At 42.3% G+C, this 23,406-nt stretch overlaps 1 protein-coding gene across 3 annotated transcripts in view; it reads left to right on the top strand.

Moving 5' to 3' along the window:
* The window catches only part of ITGB6 (integrin subunit beta 6), a 183,896-nt gene that overhangs the window by 109,280 nt on the left and 51,210 nt on the right, over positions 1-23,406 (top strand). For all 3 annotated transcript variants that reach the window (XM_033946572.1, XM_033946570.1, XM_033946569.1), the window contains one exon: positions 4,236-4,325. In XM_033946572.1, coding sequence (XP_033802463.1) covers positions 4,236-4,325 — 90 coding nt within the window. The remainder of the gene's footprint in view (positions 1-4,235; positions 4,326-23,406) is intronic.

Here is a 23,406-nt window from a genome sequence, read left to right on the forward strand (position 1 = left end):
CTTAGAATTTGGAATAGGCGATTAATCAAATCTTATAATAAACTTGGAAACTTGGATTAATCCATTCCTGGGTCCCACAAACTCAAATTTTAACAATAAATACACTGGATTTTAAGGTAAAATATTAAAAAATATTCCAAAGCAGCATTCAGATTCTGAGGCAGAAACACACATATACAATGTGCAGGGCGTTCGGATTCCAAAGCAGAGTTCGGATTCTAGGGCAAAATGTACTACAAAAAAAAAATTCGGATTCCAAAACGTTTGAGTTCTGGGGCATTCGGATTCTGAGGTACCACTTTATCTTAATATAAAAAACATTTTTTTTAAGCTACCTAGACACCAATACTACAAGTAATAAGAAAAAGAAAGTGTCTTAGTTAATCAGTGTCTAGTGGTCATGAGGATAGCACCGATGGTTCAATTACAAATTAGACCTCAAAATCCAAAGGATAAGGACTCAGGAAGTAAAACCTTCACCAAAGAGTATACACCAGACATGGACAAACTATGGCCCATGGGTCATATCCGGCTCGTTTAGTTTTTTAATCCGGCCTGCCAACCACGAGTCCTACATACCTTCCTCCAGAGCAGCATTGGGCCATCAGCACTCTAAACAGGTTACCTCTCTCATCAGGGCCTTCTGTGTGCCGCGTTACTGATGACATCATCAGTGAAGTGGCAGAGGGGATTCCCCGATGAGAGAAGGCCGAGAAGCAGCCTGTTTAGAGTGCTGCCGGCCCGATACTTTTCTGGAAGGAGGTATGTAGGGCTCGCGGTTGGCAGGGTTCGAATGGGAAGGAAGGATGGAGGGTCAGTGGGGGTTCGGCTGCATGGTGGGAGCGGGTGCTCAAGGGTTCTGCTGAACAAGGGATGGGAAGGAGGGAAGGATGGAAACTGGGAAAGAGTTCTGCTGCACAAGGGATGGGTAGGAGAGAAGGATGGAAGCTGGACAAGGGTTCTGCTGCACGAGGGATGGGAGGGAAGGATAGAAGCTGGGCAAGATTTCTGCTGCACATGGGGATGGGAGGGATGGAGGGATAGAAAGATGCTACAGAGGGAAGGCACAAGGGGATGGGTGAGAGGGGAGGAAAGATGCTGCACATGTGGGGGAGAGAAAGGAAAGAGGAAGAACTGGGGTGAAGGAGAGGAAGAGAGAGATGATCATGTACATTCGTTTTCTACAATATGCCTTACATTTTCATGCTTTGCTACCTTTTAAAGACCAGAACCTTTTATGTTATGATGTTTACATGTATATTGGTTCACACATACACATCATCCATCTGCTTTTGGTCCGGCTCCTCTGTCAAATTTAGGAACCCATTGTGGCCCAAGAGTCAAAAGGTTTGCTCACCCCTGGTATACACTTATCATAGGTCTGCTCCGAAAAACAGCTAGAGGGTAAAAACTCCTATCTTACAAAAAACAAAAACAAAAAAACAGGCATAAATTAATGTGCTTAAACGTTCCTTCAATGACCACTAAACACCAAATATATAAAGAGGAGGAGCAGATCTTAACTGAAGAAGAGAACCCTACATACTAACGTATAGTAGACGGTTTAGTTCACACACACAAAACTTAATGAGATTTGAGTATAACGCTGAAGAGACCAAAGAAGCTGTTTTTGGATTACAATCGTCGGTTGAACTGTTCCTGTGAAACTGCATGATACTGCATTCAATACAGGTCGAATTTAGAAGTGAGCAGGAAAACTCGCTTCTAAATTTGACCTGCATTGAATGCTCTATTTATGTGATAGAACTACCAGCCGTTGAGACTCTTGACAAAGGCATAGATGCTGAAACACTGTCAGTGTCGTGTCTTCGAGTCCTCGCAGTGCTATTATCAATAAAGTGAACTTAAAAAAAAAAAAAATCTTTATTTAGTTTTCAAATCCACAAAAAGTGCAATACAGTATTCATATAAATAATAATAATCAAATAAGCACTTATAATCAATCAGTATCAATACACAAATAAAACTGAATTATTGAGATCTCATCCTCACAACTCCTTTGCTGTGCCTTGATTGTCTCATCGTTGAGGCCTCCTTGGGCTCGCTTTTTCATACACTTAAGTAAACCAACAGTAACAGGTTGTACTACATTCTGTATTCCATGGTCAACCAATACAATGATATAAAATATGAAGTAACATGCTCATATTTCCCAATTCCAAACAAATCTTGAATAATAGAATTATGAACTTGTAATGCATGCATGTTGGAAGATGTCTTTCCCAAATATACAATATTATTTTTTCTTTATATACCACTTATAGCCCGTGGTTTACATTCTGGTACTCAGGCATTTTTCCCTATCTATCCTGGTGAGCTCACACTCTATCTAATGTACCTGGCGGAAGTTCAAACCAGCTAACACAACAGATTGAAATATAGTTGCATAGCACATTAACACCGGGCCTTAGAATGTCATCGTGAGTTCTTCCATCATAAATATTCTGTTATTAGAATAGTAGTAACAAGATATTAACAGATAAACAGAAACAAATGTTACAGGAGTCCTCCTACTGCATTCCTGTTTTCAATTCCTAGGGACAGGCAGCTTGCCTGGAGTCCCGTGAAGCTTGACTATCCCTCACCATTGAAAATGTGTACTGAAATAGTATCTTGCAGTGACAAGCACATAGGTGGAGGACTTCTACATAGCTAAGAAGGAACAATGGTTGCACACTTTTCAAAAACACCAGTTGAGGACAAATTTATTACAGTGTACATGAGAAAGAAGAGGCAGGGGAAGCTCGATTCTAATTAGAAATGCCTTACTGAAAATACATATGTCCAACAGCTGTAATTCTGTCATGTATGTTATGTTAGTGCAGCAGACTTACCCCTTCATTGTCCCAGAGAGAAAACCATACAATGTGAGCCCACAAGGGACAGAAAGTACCTGCATATAATGTGTACAACACTGTGTATGTCTAGTAGCGCTATAGAAATGACTTGTATTGCAGTGGCGTACCAAGGGTGGGGGGGCAGTCCGCCTCGGGTGCACGCCCTAGGAGTGTGCACAGCCGGCCAGGTCCGGGTCCAACCTCTCGCCCTACTGTGCACTGACGTGCAGGAAGGTCCCGCGATGACTACGTCTGCTGGCTCTGCTCCGGAAGAAGTAAGTTACATCAGAGGGGGTGGACCTGGCAGCCGCAGTCATCACGGGACCTTGCGGCAACTCCCTGCGTCTACCCCCTCCGACGTAACTTACTTCTTCCGGATTGTTGCTAAAAATCATGTTACTAAAAATCATGTTTTTCATACAGATTGGGGGGGGGGGTCAAAAAATGATGGGCCCCGGGTGTATTTTTTTATTTTTTTTTTTAATTCTTTATTCATTTTTAATTTTACATCAAGTGTACAAATAATTAAACATTTGAAATTAAATACATCACTTGAATTTCTTTCTAATATAACATCAAACATATAAATTTATTCCCTTCCCACCCCCCCTCCCCCCCATCATAGATCCTATCATTTTATCTGATCATGGTGGTGTATGGATAGAATTTCAGTTTAGGCCCCGGGTGTATTGCATTGTGTGTTACTGTATCCAGCCTTTGCATAATGTATATTTACAAAGCACACAGTTCCTTGATCCTATAAATAACCTTCTGAAGGCACAATGCTATCATTTCTAACCACCAGACATGCCAATGCAGTCTTCAGTTAAGACCAAACACGTTGGCTCCTGCTGATTTACAATAGCACTTTACTGAGATAATAAAGTATAGTTATTATGCATCTAATATTTAAAGCAATCACGGCACTGCTGGAGATTTAAAATAGAATTTTTCAGCTAGACCAGGGAGTCAAACAGTACATCTTTTGAGATAACTATTTGAAATTTCTGGTGACACCACCGAAGGATTTTATAAACAGGTTTCATCTATGTATTAAATTCAGCACCCTGCACTCGCAATATTGTCTTCTTTTCTGTCTCTGTATAAAGGTTTGCTTCTAGTTTAATGGCTGGTCCTGTTAACTGCATACAGAGACTTCTTGCCTTGTCATCAAGACTGTACTACCCCTGAATTCAATGGGGTAATATCAGAACTGGTTCAGCTTGTTCTGAAAAAAATGGAGCCATTGGACAATGGTACCAAATAGGAAGCATATTCTATACAAAGATATCTATAACAGTTAATAGTAGGGTTGACAGTAGGGTTATGTGTTTTCATATCCCATGCCCTCATGCTTTCGGTACTGTTTTTTTATAGGGCTATGCCAAACTTATTCCAGGGGCCACAGTTGGACATCTTCAGAAAAACTCTGGAAACATCCTGCAGTTGATCATTGATGCATATAAAGTAAGGTATTTACTAACCAATCATTCTCTGTAGTTCCGCGCAGTGTCAATGAGTCTCCGTTCTTAAGCTTTGCCCTTCATTTAATTTATGTTAGAGTTTATAAATCCAAAAGAAGCCTCTGCATGTTTGATCATCCAAAGGGGGTCCTGTATCCACTATAATAATTCCCTTAGCATACATGCGCACTTCTAACCTGGTGGCTCCAGGTGTCTGTAGCTCCGTGGCCGGCAGATAAATTGTATTGTAAAACAGAGAGGTTGATAAAGCGTGCGAGCGTGCTGCACGTGCGCACACATTCGATTTGCTGCGAGTGACGGTTTACTTTGCCCAGCAGCGGTTATTCTGTGCCAGTTGCCGTTTCCAACACAACGCGTGATATAAAAATAAAATAAAAGGAGAAGGGGCACGATAATTGACATCCCCAATATTCCCCTGACATCCCGGACCTCCCTCGACATCCCCCTGACATCTCCACACACACACACATACAGAAGGACAGGGGGCCAAACAGACGGGACAATGACAGACTGACAGAAAACGTGGCAGTGAAAGACACACACAGAAGGACAGGGGGCCAGGGAGAGAGATTGAAAGAAAAAAAAAAAAAACAGACAGCGGACATGGAAAGAGAGACACATAAAAAAAAATACAGACAAACAGCGGCCAAGGAGACAGACAGACAGACAGCGGCCAAAGAGAGAGAGACAGAAAGACACAGACAGCGGCCAAGGAGAGAGAGAGACAGAAAGACAGACAGAGGCCAACAAAAGAGAGAGACAGATAGAGTCAGAAAGACAGAAAGACACACAGACAGCGGCCAATGAGAGAGAGAGAAAGAGACAGAAAGACAGACAGACACACAGACAGTGGTCAAGGAGAAACACAGAAAGAAAGAAAGACAGACAGACCGGCCAAAGAGAGAGAGAGAGACAGAAAGAAAGACAGACAGACACATTTATTCTAGCACCCGTTAATGTAACGGGCTTAAAGACTAGTTGTATTAATAAAGGATTTCTTTGTATGCAAGGTTGCACTCCACAGTCTTGTTTTATTCCTTTATCTTCGCTGTTCGTTTCTTAGCGTTTATAATCTACCTTTCAAAGGCAGTGTCAAGTGCATTATGGAGGGCATACAAAGTCTGAAAATATCATCATTCAAAAACTAATGCAATGCAATACTAATCATTTGGTTCATAGACAACTCGGCGAAAGACAAAGGCGCGCGCCGACAACTGAGCGCAAGACGGAGGCGCGCGCCGAAGAAAATTACAGTTTTTAGGGGCTCCGACGGGGGGTTTTGTTGGGGAGCCCCCCCAGTTTACTTAATAGAGATCGCGCTGGCGTTGTGGGGGGTTGTAACCTTCCACATTTTACTGTAAACTTAACTTTTTCCCTAAAAACAGGGGAAAAGTGAAGTTTTCAGTAAAATGTGGGGGGTTACAACCCCCCACACCCCCCCCACAACACCGCAACAACGCGGCGCGATCTCTATTAAGTAAAGTGAGGGGGTTCACCCCCATATCCCCCCCGTCGGAGCCGTAAAAACAGTAATTTTGTGCGGTGCGCACCTCCGCACTGCGCTCAATTGTCTGCGCGCGCCTTTGTCCCGGCGCGCTTTTGACCTGACACCAATCATTTTCGGGTCCTTTTACTAAGGCGCATTATCCAATTTAGCATGCGCTAAATGCTAACGTGTCCATTGACTATAATGGACACGTTAACATTTAGCGCATGCTAATATTTAGCGCGCACTAAATCGGCTAGTGCGTCTTAGTAAAAGACCCCCCACAATAACTTAATAATAATTACTATTAGTCTCAATTTCCAGCAACAATATTAAGTCATGGTCTTCTGATTAATAATCAAAATAATTAATAAAAAAGCATATTTTCAGCTTCTTATGAAAAGTCCCTCAATCATGGTAGATGTATGTATGTACCATGTCGTACCACTGTGGCTTGCGCGCATCAGATAAGCTGAAAGCTATGCCATCGGTAATTTCACTATCAGCAGGGTCTCTCAAGGCAGACAGGTTTCGGCGGAGATACCAAACTAACAATGTACCACCCATCTGCCAGCAGCAGATGGGCAATGTTGGAGGTGAAAGATCATCTTTGATGCGACAACGGTGACAACATCAAATTTATACTGTGCAGAAGAAAGGCCCAGCAATCTACTTCTGTGTTCTGCCAAGAAAACTTGATGATGATGATGAGACATAAAGAATCGGTGTACTCGTATAGTGCTGGAAGATGGTCCCCTATGTTGGGAAGAGCTGATTGTCAGCAAGAGTATGTCCAGTGGTTGTGAAGCTGATGGATCAAAGCAACCAGGATGTCCTGATGCTGATGTTGCTGGACAGAAAAGGGAGATCAGAAGCTGTAAATATGTTCTCAACATAGGAAAATGGAACATAAGAAGCATGAATCAAGGAAAATTGGAAATTGTTAAAGATCAAATGGAAAAATTCAAAATTGATTTTATACGGATCAGTGAATTCAATTGGACAGGACAGGGCCATTTTCTTTTTTAAATCTTTATTCATTTTTCAAACTGAAGAAAAAGTGCATACAGATATGAAAAATTAATAGCACTTACAATTGCAGGACAGGGCCATTTTCAATCAAAAAGACCTTTAAATACCTTGGAGTAATTGTGGAATACAAACTAAGCTTTGAAAGTCAAGTTTCAGCTTTAGTAAAGAAAGGTTTTTATTCTCTAAGAGCATTATGTGCGGTTAGAGGATATTTTCAACAACAAAGTTCGCATACTCTTATGCATGCATTGGTAATTTCTAAATTAGATTACTGCAATATCGTTTACATGAGTATTTCAAAAAGTAATCTTAAAAGATTACAAACAATTCAAAACTCCGCCATTACGTTGTTGGGCTACAACAAGAGATTTGATAGAGTATCTCTGCTCTATTTGCAATTTCATTAGTTGCCAGTTTTTTATAGAATTCAATTTTAAACTTTGTTACTTACCTTTAAAGCACTTAATCTGCATCAACCAGATTATCTGTATGATAAAACAAGTCCAACTAGGGTTTTAAGATCGATACAGGATAATAGATTAGTGCTTCCCTTAGCAAATAAGGCACAATAGGAATTTACGGGGGAAAAAAGCTTTTTATTTCATTGCTCCTCAATTGTGTAATCATCTGCCCCGTGACTTGAGGATGGAAACAAATATTAAAGCATTTTAAATCATGCTTAAAACCTTCTATTTGCAAGAGACATTTGGAGCAGATCTAAATGTTTCAGAAATTATTCATTTATTGGAAGAAATGGTTGGATGGTTAGAATCCTTTAACATTAAATGGATCAAGGATATTTGATAGCTTGATTGTTTCAGTCTGTATATATATTTTGATGTTTGTTTTATATAGGTCTGTCCTGTTTTAATAGATGGAGTTCCTTCCTATTTTGTAATATGATTGTAAACCTCTTGGACCTGTCTTAAGAATGGTATAACAGGTTTTAAGTACAATGTTATCAGTGATAATGTCAATCAGTTTACAGGGAAAGCCAATCAATGTCACCTTAATCCAAGTATATTGTCCAACAACAGAGGTGGAAGATGAGAATGCAAAATTGGTCTATGAATAACTTCTTCAAAATGAAATTGATCAAATGCTGAAACAAGATCTACTGATCATTATGGGGGACTTCAATGCTAAAGTGGGAAGTACACCTGAAGATGCAGTGGTTGGAAAGCATGGCATAAGAGAAAGTCGTACATGTCCAAAGTCCATTCTTGAAAAATACTTCAAAAAAAATTTTTTTTTTTTTTTTTTTTTTGAAAAATCATCTACTTGTACGTCCAGCTGTTTGATCATCCAGACCGCTAAGAAATCCATCTTTATAAGCCATTCTCGTCCAAAAATTTGTCCAAATCAAAAACGCCTAGAACAAGACCTTTGGGATGTGGGAGGGGTCATCAAAGTGATGAATTGGACACTCAGACATGGCAACAAAGTAGTGGGGCACCTTACAGGGCACTATTGTGAACTTCATAAAAAGGGTGCCACATAAACATCTCACCACAACTCCCTTATAGGTCATGGAGAGCCCCCCCCCCAAACCTATTATACCCACCTGTCTACTACCCCAATAACCCTTATGGCTGCCACCTATATTGCAGTACAATAGGGTTTGGGGGTTACACATATTTCACCATGAATGCAGTGGTTAGAGTGGCTTATGGGTCTGGGTCCTCCTCTCTATGGGTCATTAGCCCCCCTCCCCCTCTCACACTACTTAAGCCACCTCCGTGCAGCTCTGCAAGGCTTTCCTATGCCATGTGCTGATGTTCTGGAGGCAGGTTTCTAGCTTCAGCAAAAAGATCACAGTGGATAGATTACTGCGATCACTATTTTTCTGAGCAGCACTTTTTACAGGAGAGTTTCTTCAACCAGTGCCCCTAGATTTTTTTGTTCATACGTTCTGGAATATCTATGTAATTAATATTTATGTATTCAATGTTCTATACCGTTCTCCCAGGCGAGCTCAGAATGGTTTACATGGGTTTATTCAGCATTTTTCCCGGTGGGCTCACAGTCTATGTAATGTACCTGGGGCAATAGGGGGATTAAGTGACTTGCCCAGAGTCACAAGGAGCAGCGTGGGTTTGAACCCACAACCCCAAGGTACTGAGACTGTATCTTTAGTCACTGCGCCACACTCTGGACGCCTGAGGTAGAAGAATTATTTGAAACATGGACCGTGTCATATCCAGTAGGCTTTACATCAAGAACCAATTTCTGGAAAAACTTGTTGTTTGATCGATTTGTAACCTAAGGATTCATTGTTTTAATTTTTTAATCTTTTTATCTTTTATGTATTTCTGATGATTTATATTGTTTTTCACAGATTGTCCAGCACTTCTTATTGTAAACCACCTCAAACTATTATGGCTTTGGCGGTATATAAGAATAAAATTGAGCCAGCCATGTGCAGTGTGTGAATCACTGCACACGCCGTCCCTGCATGGAGTTGCTTCTGGGGGAGATTGGAGTGAGTCCATCTCCAACAAAGTAACAGGATCAGCTTTGGAGGTGTGGGGTGGTGCGGTAGACAGGCATGCAGGGAGGGAGGCAGGGAGGGATCCTTGGCAGCAGCTTTAGCAGGGAGTAGCCGGGCGGGTAGGAATTCCTGACGGTGCCTGCAGCTTCTGTGGATGGGTCAGCTTCGGGGGAGGGGGGCTGCAGGTAGGCGGGATAAGCAAGGATCCCCGGCATACAACTTAATTTTGGGACAAAGCTGGAAGGCAGAGAGGAGGAGGGGCCACAAACTCAACACAGAAAGAAGGGAAGGGGCATGAACATGAGACACAGAAGGGAGGGAATAGAAAGGGAGAATTGGTGGGCATGAGTGTGTGAGTGAGAGATGGTGCACATGGGGAAAGGAAGAAAGGAAAATTGGGCATAGAGAGAGAAGAATGAGGTAGAGATGCATGGGGAATAGAAGGATGAGAGGGAGAAATGTTGGATATGGTGGTGGATAATGAACAAAGGGACAGATTGAAGGGGATGCAAGGGTTGGACATGTTGGAATGTTGGACATAGTGATGGAGGGAGAAATATGGCATTGTGCTGGAGAGGAGTGATAGAAGGAGAAATGGGCATGTGGCTGGTGGGCAGTGGTGAAAAATGCTGCACATGATCTGGGGGTTGAGAAATGGGAAAAGATGCCTGGATCTCTCAAGACAGATGGACAGAGAGAGAGAAGGAGACATATTGTCAATAGGGGTGGAGGAGAGAGGAAGAAAAGTTGGACTCATGGAGGGACAGAGAGAGAGAGAGATGGTGGTTGGGGAATGGAATGGGGTCCAGAGAGAGGAAGCGTGCAGGATGCAGAAAGAAAGAAATATTGGATGCACAGTCAGAAGGAAATGCAACCAGAGACTCATGAAATCACCAAACAAAGGTAGAAAAAATAATTTTATTTTCAATTTAGTGACCAAAATGTGTCCATTTTGTGAATTTATATCTGCTGTCTATATCTTGTTCTATATTTGTCTATTTTTCTATAGTTGTTACTGATTGCATATTTTAAAGTCATCTGCCTTGACCTCTTTGAAAAATAAATAAATATAAATGATCAAGTTTCAAGTTTAATAAGCTTAATATTTTCTCTGCGAACAGTGTTCTTTGTGTTTTGTTTTGTTTTTATAATTTTGTGGTTACCATTATGTATTAATAATATTATATTGTGTGTATATGAAAAATGGATGGTAGAAATTGCGATACAATTAGCACTATTATTATGGGGGTGGGGTCAGGGGCGGAGCTTGGGCGGGTCTGGGATAGAGCTTGTGCGGGGGTAGTCGGTTGGTATTTGATAGGCTTAGGGAGTACTTGGCCTGAAGAAGTTGGGAAACACTGTTCTAGATGAGGCTTGTCTACCCTGCGGTGAATGGACCAGAATCTGGCCTATAAAGTGCTTTTTTCTGATCCTTAGAAGCTTGACAATTCTTGTGGTGCTAACAGCAGAATTCCTGCTTCCCCACTCAGTTTTCTGTACGTTTGAGCCACATGGTGCCAGAAGTTCAGATTAGTCTTGGTGTTTAAAGTCTTGCAGAAGACCAACCCAAACTTCTAGCCCCCTTGGCTCAAACTTGCAGAAAGCTGTGTTGTGGTGGCGAAGTAGGAATCCCACTGTTTCTTCTGCGGCTGAAGCCAGGTGAAGGTGAAGACTGAAGTGAGTTCATAGGAAAAAGAGAACGAGAGACTGAGTGAAGGCTGGTGGGTACATGAGAGCAAGACAGACTGGACTGGACTGGAGGGTACATGAGAGAGAGAGCAAGACTGAGTGAAAGCTGGGGAGAAGACAATGTGACATCATATTTTGCACTATTTGATGAAACATGCGGCAAAATATGACAGTGCATGTTTTGGCCCTTCGAATGTTACAAAATATAAAATGTGGTCCCTGATAGAAAAAGATTTGACAAGAGAGCATTTTATCATTATTTTCTATCCTGAGGTTCTTCAATTCAAGTGAAATAATCTGAATGCAAAATTAGCATCCCTCTGCAGTTTAATCTCACCAGCTGATTTAACAACTGACCTTAAACTAGCAGGAGCAGAGTGAATCAAATATTATTTGCTCATCCAGGTCAAATTGGTTAATAATAATATATTTACCAGGAAAGGCATTATTTTCTGGCCCTCTGATAAATCTTTTTATCTGCAGCAGGAAGGAATTGGCTGTTCTTTTACTGCTGATCTATCCATGACTCATGGCCTAAGGTCTGCAAATCATAGAATACAAGGCAGGGAGTAAAAGGATTTGTATTTATTTGCCTTGTTCAATGCACAAAGATTTCCTGCTGGCAATCACAATGAAATTAGGTTGAGACTTTTAACAACAGCATTGTTGCTTTCTGTAACTTTAAAGGAGATTCTACTTTTTTGTCCGGTTTTCATTTTGCTAGAAAACCGAGATACTTTCTTTGATCTGAAATAATTCCACAGTCTGGTATGGTGTATGGCATGTACACATTGGGTTGAATTTCTTCACAGGAAGTGACTAAATATATGCAGCTCTAATGCTTTTTATCTGAGATAAGAGAGTTCTCTCGGGGCGGTGTACAGGGTTACTAGATTTTACGTACCCTAAGACCCGCCTCCAGGTTCGCCCAGTTCCACTCATCCCCATCCCGCTACGCCCATGCCATGCCCCAGCCTCACCCCGCCCTGCCCCCCTTCAGCCGGCTCATCTTGGTCAGGAGGGCATCCACGCACGGGTGGATGTGAAGCGATGATGTCACTGCGTTGTATCCACGCGTGCGTGGATGCCCCTCATGACACGATCTGCTTTTCGAAACCCAGACAAAGTGCCGGGTTTTGAAAAGCTGTCCAGATGCACGGACATGCCTTCTAAAAAGAGGACATGTCTGGGTAAATCTGGATGTCTGGTAACCCTAGCGGTGTTGCTGGAAGCACATTGCTTTTATTTCAAGCAAAACAGTTGCAGGTAATCAGATGTACAGCTAGCCTTAAGGGGGGACCATCAAGGACCGTCACCCATAATAGCCACACACCCAGAAATTGCCAAAGAGTCTACGGCGGTTGGGCAGATTGGATGGACCGTTCAGGTCTTTATCTGCTGTTATTTACTATGTTGCTATGACAATGGCATAAAGGGCCTCAGGGGCCTGCCCTCCCCCCCTCCCAATATTTTGGGTTCAGGCTCCCTCCAAAATTGTGACAGCCAATACTTGTCTGGTAGGATGCTCATCTGGAAGTGGTGGGGTAAGAGCTCAGCAGTTTTTTCTTCTTACACATTGGTGGCACAACTTGCAGTTTCTTACAAGCAGTGTCAACGCGTTTCCACAGTTCTCAGCAGTCTCCCACAGTTGGGAGAAGTGTTCCTGTGGTGCACAGCCCTCTAAAAGAAAAAATTTACAGGCGTGAACCGCATGGCTGCACAGAGGATAGCAACTCCAGCAAAAAGAACAGTTGAAAATGGCGGCTGAACACATCAAGTGATGCTCCTGCTGTGGGAAGCAGAGAGAGCCTTCAGGCCTCTGTAGCAGCTGTTTCCGGGTGGTAGGGATGTCAGGGACACTTATAGCCGCTCCCACATCAGTTTTCTCAATAGTAGGAAGTAATTTAGAGGGTTTCTCTTCTAGAGGCTCATTAAGCCTGGTGCTGAACTCAGGGTCATGGTCATCTGATAACACTGGGACCCCAAAGAGCCCTTTAGGACAGCAACTGTTGGAATAACAGGGCAACTGTTGGAATAACAGGGTAGTACTGCTGCTGGGGCCATTCAGGTTGCTTCAGGATCCCTGGTGACCTAGGTAGCTATGGGGATCCTGGGTGGCAGTTTCCCTTCTCCCCTAAATTTATTCTCCTTCATCAGGCATATTTGTTAAAGCAAGCTAACCCAGCTGGCGAGCCTCCAGTGCCTAGTCTGTCGTCTGAAGATGATCTGGTTTCCAAACACCATTGATTGCAGGCTGACCTGAATTTTCAAGGGTCATGCCATTCAAAGGGACGGTCGGCAAGTGCAGAGTCGGAGAACTCAGACTCTGCGTCACTTGTGGAGGCCCTGGAACAAAAGGAATTGGCCCCAGAAGGGTCAGATGAACCTTCTGCCATTCGGGTCTTTAGGAAAGAGGAACATTTATCCTCTAGACCCTAGAGGCACTTAATATCTCATCTCCCAATCCCACTACTGATGGCTGAGCCAACCCTAAGATGACCAGTATTATATGGCCTTCCAGATGTTTTCCAGTCCACAAGGCAATCCAGAAACTGATCACCACTCAGTGGTCTCTCCAAGACACAGGTCTAAAGGTGTCATGCTCTATGGCACACTTTACCCTATCCCACAGGAGGAATTGGACAAATTGAAGTGGCTGAAAGTGGATGCATTGGTTGTTGCTGTTACTATGAAGACCACCACACCTGAGGAAGGTGGCATAGCACTTAAAGATATGCAAGATCGTAAGTTGGAGACATTCCTCAAACTTCCTTTTGAAGTCACAACCCTTTCCCTGTGGTGTGTAGTTCTTAGGCAGATCAGGCCAGCCTCACTTGGGCTCAGCATATGGCAGATGAGATGGCACAGTGTAATTCAATAGACTTTAGGAAACTCCCATCTATGGAGACTGGGCTTGCCTACCTGGCAGACTCCCTGTACGACCTGATTTGAGTGTCGGTCAAACAAATAGCCCTGTCCATCAATGCCCGTTGCATTCTCTGGCTGCGCCATTGGACTATGGACCCAGCATCTAAGTGTTAACTTACCAGGCTCCCCTTTAGAGGGCAGCTTCTTTATCGAGAAGATTTGGAAAAGTTAGTCTGGGAATTAGATGACTTCTAACTCCGGCAGCTACCCGAAGACTGACCCCATGAGCCAGGGGGAAAATCTCAAAGCTGTTCCTGATAGCAAGAGTCCAGAAAGTATCAACCAGGCTGGGCTCGAAACTTTCAGCAGACCCACTTTAGCCAGAGACAGCCCTTTCGGGCTTACAGGAGACCAGCCGATCAGCTCCAGCAGATCTAGCCAATGATGGCTAGCCGGTCCTTTCTCCCAATATTCATAAGAACATAAGAACATAAGCATTGCCTCTGCCGGATCAGACCAGGGGTCCATCGTGCCCAGCAGTCCGCTCCCGCGGCAGCCCCCCAGGTCCATGACCTGTAAGTGATCCTTTACCTAAACCTTTTATTCCCTAATCATTTAATATCATGTATAGTAACCCTCTGTCTATACCCTTCAATCCCCTTCTCCTTCAGGAAATCATCCAATCCCTTTTTGAAACCCAATATCGTACTCTGTCCTATCACCTCTTCTGGAAGCGCATTCCAGGTGTCTACCACCCTCTGAGTGAAGAACTTCCTAGCATTTGTTCTGAATCTGTCTCCTTTCAATTTTTCTGAATGCCCTCTTGTTTTTGTTGTCTAAAGAATCTGTCCCTCTCCACTTTCTCTATGCCTTTCATGATCTTATAAGTCTCTATCATGTCCCCTCTAAGTCTCCGCTTTTCCAGGGAAAAGAGCCCCAAGCTTCTCTAGCCTTTCAGCATATGAAAGGTTTTCCATGCCTTTTATCATCCTTGTTGCTCTTCTCTGGACCCTCTCGAGTATCGCCATATTCTTCTTAAGGTATGGTAACCAGTATTGGACGCAGTACTCCAGATGCGGGCGCACCATCGCCTGATACAGTGGCAGGATAACTTCCTTTGTTCTGGTCGTGATACCTTTTTTGATAATGCCCAACATTCTGTTCGCCTTCTTTGAGGCCGCTGCGCATTGTGCCGCCGGCTTCATTGTTATATCCACCAATACCCCCAAGTTGGGGGCTGGCTGTCCCTGTTTTTTGGAGAGTGGACTTAAGTCACTACAGACCAATGAGTCTATTCACAATGTCTACAAGTTAGAACTTAGCTCTCCGGTCGACGAACCCTTTCTGGTGTCGCCCTGCCGCACCCTGCACAAGTGAAGAGCAATGTTGCCACCTTACAAGAGTTGTTTAATCTTCAGGTGTGCTCTCTGTACTGTGCACTAAAAGGAGGCTGGGAAGATACTCCATCTACTAGCAGTCTAAGAGTGAGCATTGACACCAGCTCTATAGTGTACATAGCAATGCCTAAACTGTAAGTAGGTACATATTTGCACCAGAATTCCATAAAGTAGGCACCTCCTTTGTTACAGATAAGGCACCAATTAAACACCTTCCTGGCACCTAAAATTAGATGCATTTATGGTGCTGGTACTTAGTCTATAGCAGTGCTGCTATGTCTATAGCAGTGTCCGTTAAATTTTCTCGAGCTGTGGCACACTAAAGGTAGTGGCCACAGCTTGAAGCACCCGGAAGTGAACGGGTGTAGTCATGATGTCATCGTGTTGACGTCCACACATGTGCAAAGGCCCTTCAGACAAGCCCTGACATGCCAGTGGGGGGGATGCCAGCAGGAAAGAGGGCCGAAGAGAAGGAGAGGCACGTCCTGTTGGGAGTCTGCCGACGCCTGCACATCTCCTCCCCATGGCACACATAAAGCATAGAAAAAAAAAGAGGGGAAACCATTATCTGCATGAGAGCAAGGCAATAGGTACAGTTACACCTGTTTGCAATTCTTGTCATTCAGGCATAATCTGCAGAACATGCATCGTTAAGAGCATCTTGATATTTATATAACCACCTCCTTTATAACATTTTGCTACAAGCTGCAATGCAGCTGAATGAAGTGGAAGCAGGCTCAGTCTTCAAGGACTACTCATTGTAATTGACCTTCATGCTGAGTACCATTAATCATGAATGCCTTCCTTCAAACAGCAAGCAATCTGAGGTGTAATGTGTCCACTCTTACCACCCCACTCCCCAGCCTGAGACCATGTTGTTGTACTGATTCAGATCTGACTATTCTCAAGGGCATGAAACTCGAGTCCATATGAACAACACTGAAGATATTTCCCTCCCCCTCCCCCCCAAGCCATCATTTGTCATTTTCTTCTCAAATTAAAAAGAAAATCTTTGCATTTGTACTGAGCTCATGTAATGCAATATCCATAAAGCAAATGTCTTCCTTCCAACATGTGCTTGGGGAAATGCACAAATTAGGAAACGCTGAGGTGGCAACATAGTTCTTGTATGAAACATTCCCCTGTACTAGAGTCTGATTGAACAGGAACCACTGGCAAGTCCTTGCCTGTTTGTGTTGACAAAGGTTAAATTCTGCAGCTATCTTCCGCTTTCAAAGCTCTCCTTCCACTTTAAAATATAAACCAGGTCCAAGTCTAATGGTTACTTGAACTAAAAGACAGTGTCTCTCTTGAAAACTATGTCAAGAATGCAGTTCACTTCTGCATATAGCTTTTCCTAGACCAGGAGTAGGCAATTCCGGTCCTCAAGAGCCGGAGTCAGGTCAGGTTTTCAGGATCTCCACCATGAATATGTATGAGATGGAATTGCATGCACTGCTTCCTTGAGATGCAAATCTATCTCATGCATATTTAGTGTGGATATCCTGAAAACCTGACCTGGCTCCGGCTCTTGAGGACCAGAATTGCCTACCCCTGTCCTAGACTCATGAAAGAAATGGAACACAGAAGCTGGTGATATGGGCAAGGCACCTTAGAAAAACTCAGGCTTTCCTGTATCTTGTTTGAGTGAGAAAGCAGCTTCAAATACAATGACATAAACTTTTAAATGCATGAATAAACCTCACCAGTGCTACTTTTGAAAGATTAGTTATATATGACAAGGTGAAATGTCAGTCCCAGAAAATATTTTTCCGTCTTTTCTCCCCCTTCCCCCATACAAAACAATATGGGCAGACTGGATGGAACGTTCAGGTCTTTATCTGCCGTCATGTTACTACAGTATAATTAAAGAACTTAGACCAGTATTGGACAGACTTGTACAGTTTGTGTCCCATTTATGGTGATTCGGTGTAGCTTGGGCTGGGGAGGGCATCAATGGGAACTCCACTAACTTGGAACATGAGGATGTTACTGGCCAGACTTTACAGTAGATATCCTGCAAACAACGGGATGGTTGGAGAGGCTGGAGTGAGCTTAGATGGCAACTTCAGCAGCTGGAACCTAGGACAATACCAGGTAGACTTTAGTCTATGGCCCAGAAATATCAAAGAAAAGACAAGTTAATATAATCATGTATTTTGAATGAGAAGACTGGATGGACTGTTCAGGTCTTTATCTGTCGTCTTATACTATGTTACATGAAAAATTGTACAGGCATGTAAATATTTGCCAAGTTGACAATTTTCAAGTTTTTCTGTTATCTTTAAATCATTTTAGGCTAGGGTAGCATTAAACAAACTTCTTCTTCACAGTTGCTTTTCAGATGTGTTTGGAAGCACATTAGCATATTACTTGTTGTTTTTAATGGTAGGAGAAAAAAAAATAATGTTTGTTTTCTGTGGAAATATTTAAAACAAAACAGACTGTTTTTCTCCTTTTCATTACAATTTTTCTTATTTCAGAAGATAGATTGAAATTTCCATATTCTGTTAAGGTCTTTCTTCTGTAGCTTCCATGCAGATTCAACTCACACCGCCATGCAACCATTACACTTAGAAGAGGTCATTTCAAAGGTATTGGGTACCCTGGGCAAGCCTTCAATATTAACTCCTTGCTGCCCCTCCCCTACCCCCATCTCCAAAGAGCAGTTGACCTAGGTTACCACTTACGGTAGTCTACTTAATGGTTAGGCCATCCCAGCACTGCTACCTTCGAAGCTTCACTACCGCATGCTAAATTAAAATGATGTTGAAAGAAAGTGGTCTGGTGTCTTTTTCCCTCTATTTTCCCTTTATTGGTCCAGCATCTGTTCCATTCTGTTTCTGCTCGCTCTCTCCCTCTTCCCCTCCTCCTCAACCACAGGAAGTTGATCAGGGAGGCAGGAAAGGCCTCACCAGCAAGAGGCAAGTTTCAGCACTCCCTCTGTCACATGTGGAGGACTGGCAGCAGGGGGAAATGGAATGATGCCACACTTGATATGGGAGGGGGAAAATTTGGTGTAATGTTGGACCTCATGGGGAGGAGGGAGGGAAGGTGCAACTTAAGACAGCCCTTACCGTTGGGCAGCCATGGGCATTATACCAGGCTTACTCAATGGCCCTGGTTAAATGACTTTGACCTGGATCACAAAGAGCCAGCTTCTCATTAGGCTACTCTCACAGTTGCTTAGACTTGGAGGCTTAGCAGAAGTGATGAATCTATGTTCCCTATGCTTCCTGACCTGGCATTCGGTTGGGGGGAGGGGTCAGTTTGTTAGGTATGTGCCCACTAGTGTTAGGGAATTACAGGATTTCAGTATCCATCAACTGGATCAGTTCAGCTAGTAGCTTGAGGTACATGTTAAACAAAATAGGCTACAGTAAAGGTCCCTGTGGTACCCCACAGGTCAATGTCCAAGGTGACAATGAGATGTAGTCAAACAGTATGGACTATTGCCTATCTCATAGAGAGGATCTGAACCAGGCAAGCACTGTGCCAGTGATACCTATTTCTGCCAATTACAGTACACTAGCAGATAGCATAGCGTAGCTGGTTTTAAGAAAGGTTTGGACAAGTTCCTGAAGGAAAATCCATAGTCTGTTATTGAGAAAGACATGGGGGAAGCCACTGCTTGCCTTGTATCGGTAGCATGGAATATTGCTATTCCTTGGGTTTTGGCCAGGTACTAGTGACCTGGATTGGCCATCATGAGAACGGGCTACTGAGCTTGATGGACCTTGGTCTGACTCAGTAAGGCTATTCTTATGTTCTTATGAGCTGGTGAAAAATCTAGCAGTACTGACACCAAAGTGAATTTCCTCTCATGGTTCCTATGGAGATCGTTTATCAGAGATACAAGGACCATCTCTATTCCATAACTAGGCCTGAATCCATTTTGACACTATCTAGTCAGTTTCACTCTTCTAGTAAATTGTTGATTTGAATGCAGACTTGGGATGTGATTCTGCCTCCATCCATCAAGACAGCAAACAAAAATAAATAATAACATTTATATACGTATTTAAAATATTTATATCCAATGTAATTGGTGGCTCACAAATAAATATTCACAATAGAAAGACATAATTAAAGAAACATGCATAACATAAAATCTTCATAAATAGTACTCCACAAAAAATTAATAACTCATTCTGTCCCTCAAATTAGTTGTTCACAAAACTACAATGCTCCCTAAAAATGGGTCTGAAAATTCTAGTCATCAAAACTTGTCGAAATAATATTTTTTTCAGTTCTCTTTTTTAAAAAATGTCCACATTCTTCATTATTCCCAGATTTTGTGGTAAACCATTTTAAGTTTACCAAATATTTGATATACCACCCATCTGATTCATCTGAGCAGTTTATATTTACAATAATTCTTAATGGGAGAGGAAAACAGGAAACTGAGAAAGGCAAAGGAGAGGGGTCAAATGTAGAGGGGACTATGATAGGAAAGAATAAGGGGGATATGATGATGGGAAAAAGGGGACTCACACACAAGCTGTTTATTGCCAAGGCGATAAAGCAATGGAAATTTCATAATAGGTCCAATGACTTTTAAAATGGTTGAGTGATATTCCTCCAAACTATCCATCTTAAAGGAAGGAATTGCTAATGAACATGCATCAAAGGATCTCAGTGCTTTTACAGGTTGATAAATACACAATGCTGATGCAATTATTGGTGGTACCAAATTATTCAAGGCTTTGAAAACCAAAAGCAAAATGTTTAAAATAATTATTTGTTTTACAGGAAGCCAATGAAGTTCCTTCAAAACCAGGGTAATATGACAATGCTGTGAAAACCCCAAAATAACCCAGGCAGTAGCATTCTGCACTACCTGCAGAGCTTTCAGAGATCTTTGGTGCAGTCAAATTAATAGGCCATTGCAATAAACAAAATATGGCATAATCATACTTTGAATAATCTGGATTTGAAAAAACGAAGAAGGTCATGCAATCTGCTAATTAATTTCAGTTTAGAAAACTCCTGCCTGATTATTTTCAGAACCTGGGGTCTCATTGAAAGTGCATAGTCAAATATAACTCCCAAGTTATGAAAATTATTGATAGTGGGAATAGGACAAATCATTAAGATAGAAATTTAAAGAGATATCTTCAAATGAAAAGCTAGATAATAATCTGTGTTTTGGCTATGTTAAGCTTTAAATGATTTCCCTGCAACTGATAATTTATAGCTTTCTGGCAAAGGCTTAAAATTCTCAATGTTAAATAAAACAATAACAAAGTGAGACATGACTTAATAGGAAAATAATTAGAACCTTAAAACAGAATAGGAGGCCACAATAGGACAAAGAAAAACCTTCTAGCCAGACACTAGCTGCACTGTCCCCACAGTCCATTATAGGGACAGTATATCTGGTGTCTTGCCAAAGATGAGATCAAAGAGCCATCTCATCAATCTGCCTTCCATTTCAAGAGAGAAGATTCATCTCTTAACTCAGCAGAAAATTCCAAAGAGAAGTCCCTAAAAAGAAAAAAAAATGTACACCTAATAATGTCAAATTTAGCAGGTGGAGGCTCAAACAGCAGATTACTCTGTAGGGGTTCAGGGGATGATCCAAGAAGCCGGATAGAATGGAATACCCATTTGACAGACCCAGAAAACTAAGATTAGGATTTTGTATTTGATTCTTGAAACAGTCAGTAGCTGTTGTCTGTCTTTAAGCAGAAAGGTCACATGATTTCTCCTCATAGCACCATGCAACATTCTAACTACAGCATTCTTCATGAGCTGAAACACAGGATCTCTAAGGGAGAGAAAGGGATAATAGAAGGTACTCACACTATCTACCGCACCTCCAGAACAAACTACCTACCCACATAAGATAATTAGAAGGTCTACTGAACTTCAGGAAGGCAATAAAAACCCACCTCTTCCCTTGACCTTCTATGAGAGTGCACTACCCAAATTCCCAAACCTTACAAAGGAGAGCACCAGCCATCTACTGTCATAAATCTCAAACACTGATGCGCTTCGCCCACCGCAACATGAACTGTCGCACTCTATATTGCCCATCAAATAATGCTCTACCCTACCAAGCCTCCATTGTGCAAGATCCCACAGAATCATCTACTACAGTATAATCATATTATAACGAACTTCAAGGGACCTGGAAAAACAGTCCTTTATATCCAGAGTCCATTATATCCAGAGTTGCATTTTTTAAAAACTTTATTTAGGTCAACTTGAAACAACGTACAATCAATGAACAGTCACTGCACAAGCATATCAGCAACATCAAGAACAAAACTCAGCAAACTCAACTCAACAGCAAACAAACCTCAACAAAACAAAACGAAACGATTGCAAAACCAGAACACTAAAAGATGTTCTAAAGCATTATGTCATACTCTGTCATTTTCTTCTGGGCTGCATTTTGATACTATATCACCGGCATGCCACATGCATTGCATGTCCGTTATAGCTGAAGAAACTACAGCTAAAAGCGGTTCTGGGGACCAAATTGGTTGTCCATTATATCCATATGCGAGTCCGCTATATGCGATGATTTTCTGCATGTTTATAAAGGCGCACGGTCGGGACCAGCGGACCTCGTCCACTATAGACGAGGTTCCATTATAAGCGAGTCCATTATAATGAGATTATACTATATATACCATGTCTGACCACGCTATGTTTTTGTCATACAATGCTTTGCCACATTTTGTCATACTGTCACCTTTTCTCCCACTCTACTATATATACATTGTATTTTTCTTACTATATCTGCTATACCATGTCTACCATGCTACAAATTCACTTGCTACATCCACTATACAATATTTACCATCCCATGTCCATCGCTCTAGGTCCTACCATGTTAAGTGTCATACTGTCTTGCCATAGTAGGTTAGTCATGCTTGTATACCATGTTTACTATGCTATATTTGCCATGCTACATTTGTGTATATATAATACTATAGGGGCCCATAATCAAAAATCATAGATATCCAAAAAGCAACCTAAATCAAGACGTCTAAGTGCCAATAATCAAAATCGTCTTTCTGTACGTCTAGCAAGGTGTTCCTGCCTCTGTATGTTCAGAGCATGAGATGGTGGAGGTGTGTTATGGGCGGGCTTTGGGCAGTCTCAAAGTCGGGATAGACTTGGATGTCTTGCAGTACTAAACAAACATTTTGCAAGACATCCTGGATTGAATTTATATGTTTGAAACTAGACCTGTTTTAGAAGGGTCTAAGTGCCACAAAGGTGCCCAAACTGGCCAGATGACCACTGCATGCATCAAGTTAAGACACCCCCTCACACTTGCCCAGTACTCACTGATCCCCTTCCACCATACAAAAATGAAAACAAAAAGGTACATACCTGTCTCTAAAACAGCAGCATTTGGTATGGGGAAGCCTAATAGAGATGCACACAGGTGTCTTAAGTAGCCTGGGTGGTGAGCTAGTGAACCATAGAGAGGAGGACCCAGGCCCATAAGCCACACTAACCACTACATTTATGGTGGAAAATGTGAGCCCCCCCCCCCCAAAACCCTACTCTACTTCCATATAGGTGCTAGTCTGTTAATGAGAAAGACATGGGGGAAGCCACTGCTTGCTCTGGATCAGTAGCATGAAATATTGCTACTCCTTGGGTTTTGGCCAGGTACTAGTGACCTGTCTTGGCCACCGTGAGAACGGGCTACTGGGCTTGATGGACCATTGGTCTGACCCAGTAAGGCTATTGTTATGTTCTTATGTGGGCTATTAGGGTTGTAGACAGGTGAATATAGTAGGTTTTTTTTTTTGGGGGGGGGGCTTACAATAACCTATAAGGGAGTTCTGGTGAGATGTTTATCTGGTACCCTTTTTGTGAAATTCACAGCAGTGCCTTCTAAGGTGCCCCACTGCTCTGTTGCCATGTCTGGGTGGCCAGTCCATTACAGGACTGGTCCCTCCCACGTCCAAATGGTCTTGTTCTGGGCATTTGGGACTTGGACAAAATTTTGTTTGAAAATCTATATATATAAAATCGGAGGTATGTATGTGTGTATGTATGTGTGTGTGTATGTGCCGCGATCACGCAAAAACGGCTTGACCGATTTGAACGAAACTTGGTATGCAGATCCCTC

The sequence above is a fragment of the Geotrypetes seraphini genome, chromosome 5 (genome assembly GCF_902459505.1).
Source record: "Geotrypetes seraphini chromosome 5, aGeoSer1.1, whole genome shotgun sequence".
In the NCBI taxonomy this organism is placed as follows: domain Eukaryota; kingdom Metazoa; phylum Chordata; class Amphibia; order Gymnophiona; family Dermophiidae; genus Geotrypetes; species Geotrypetes seraphini.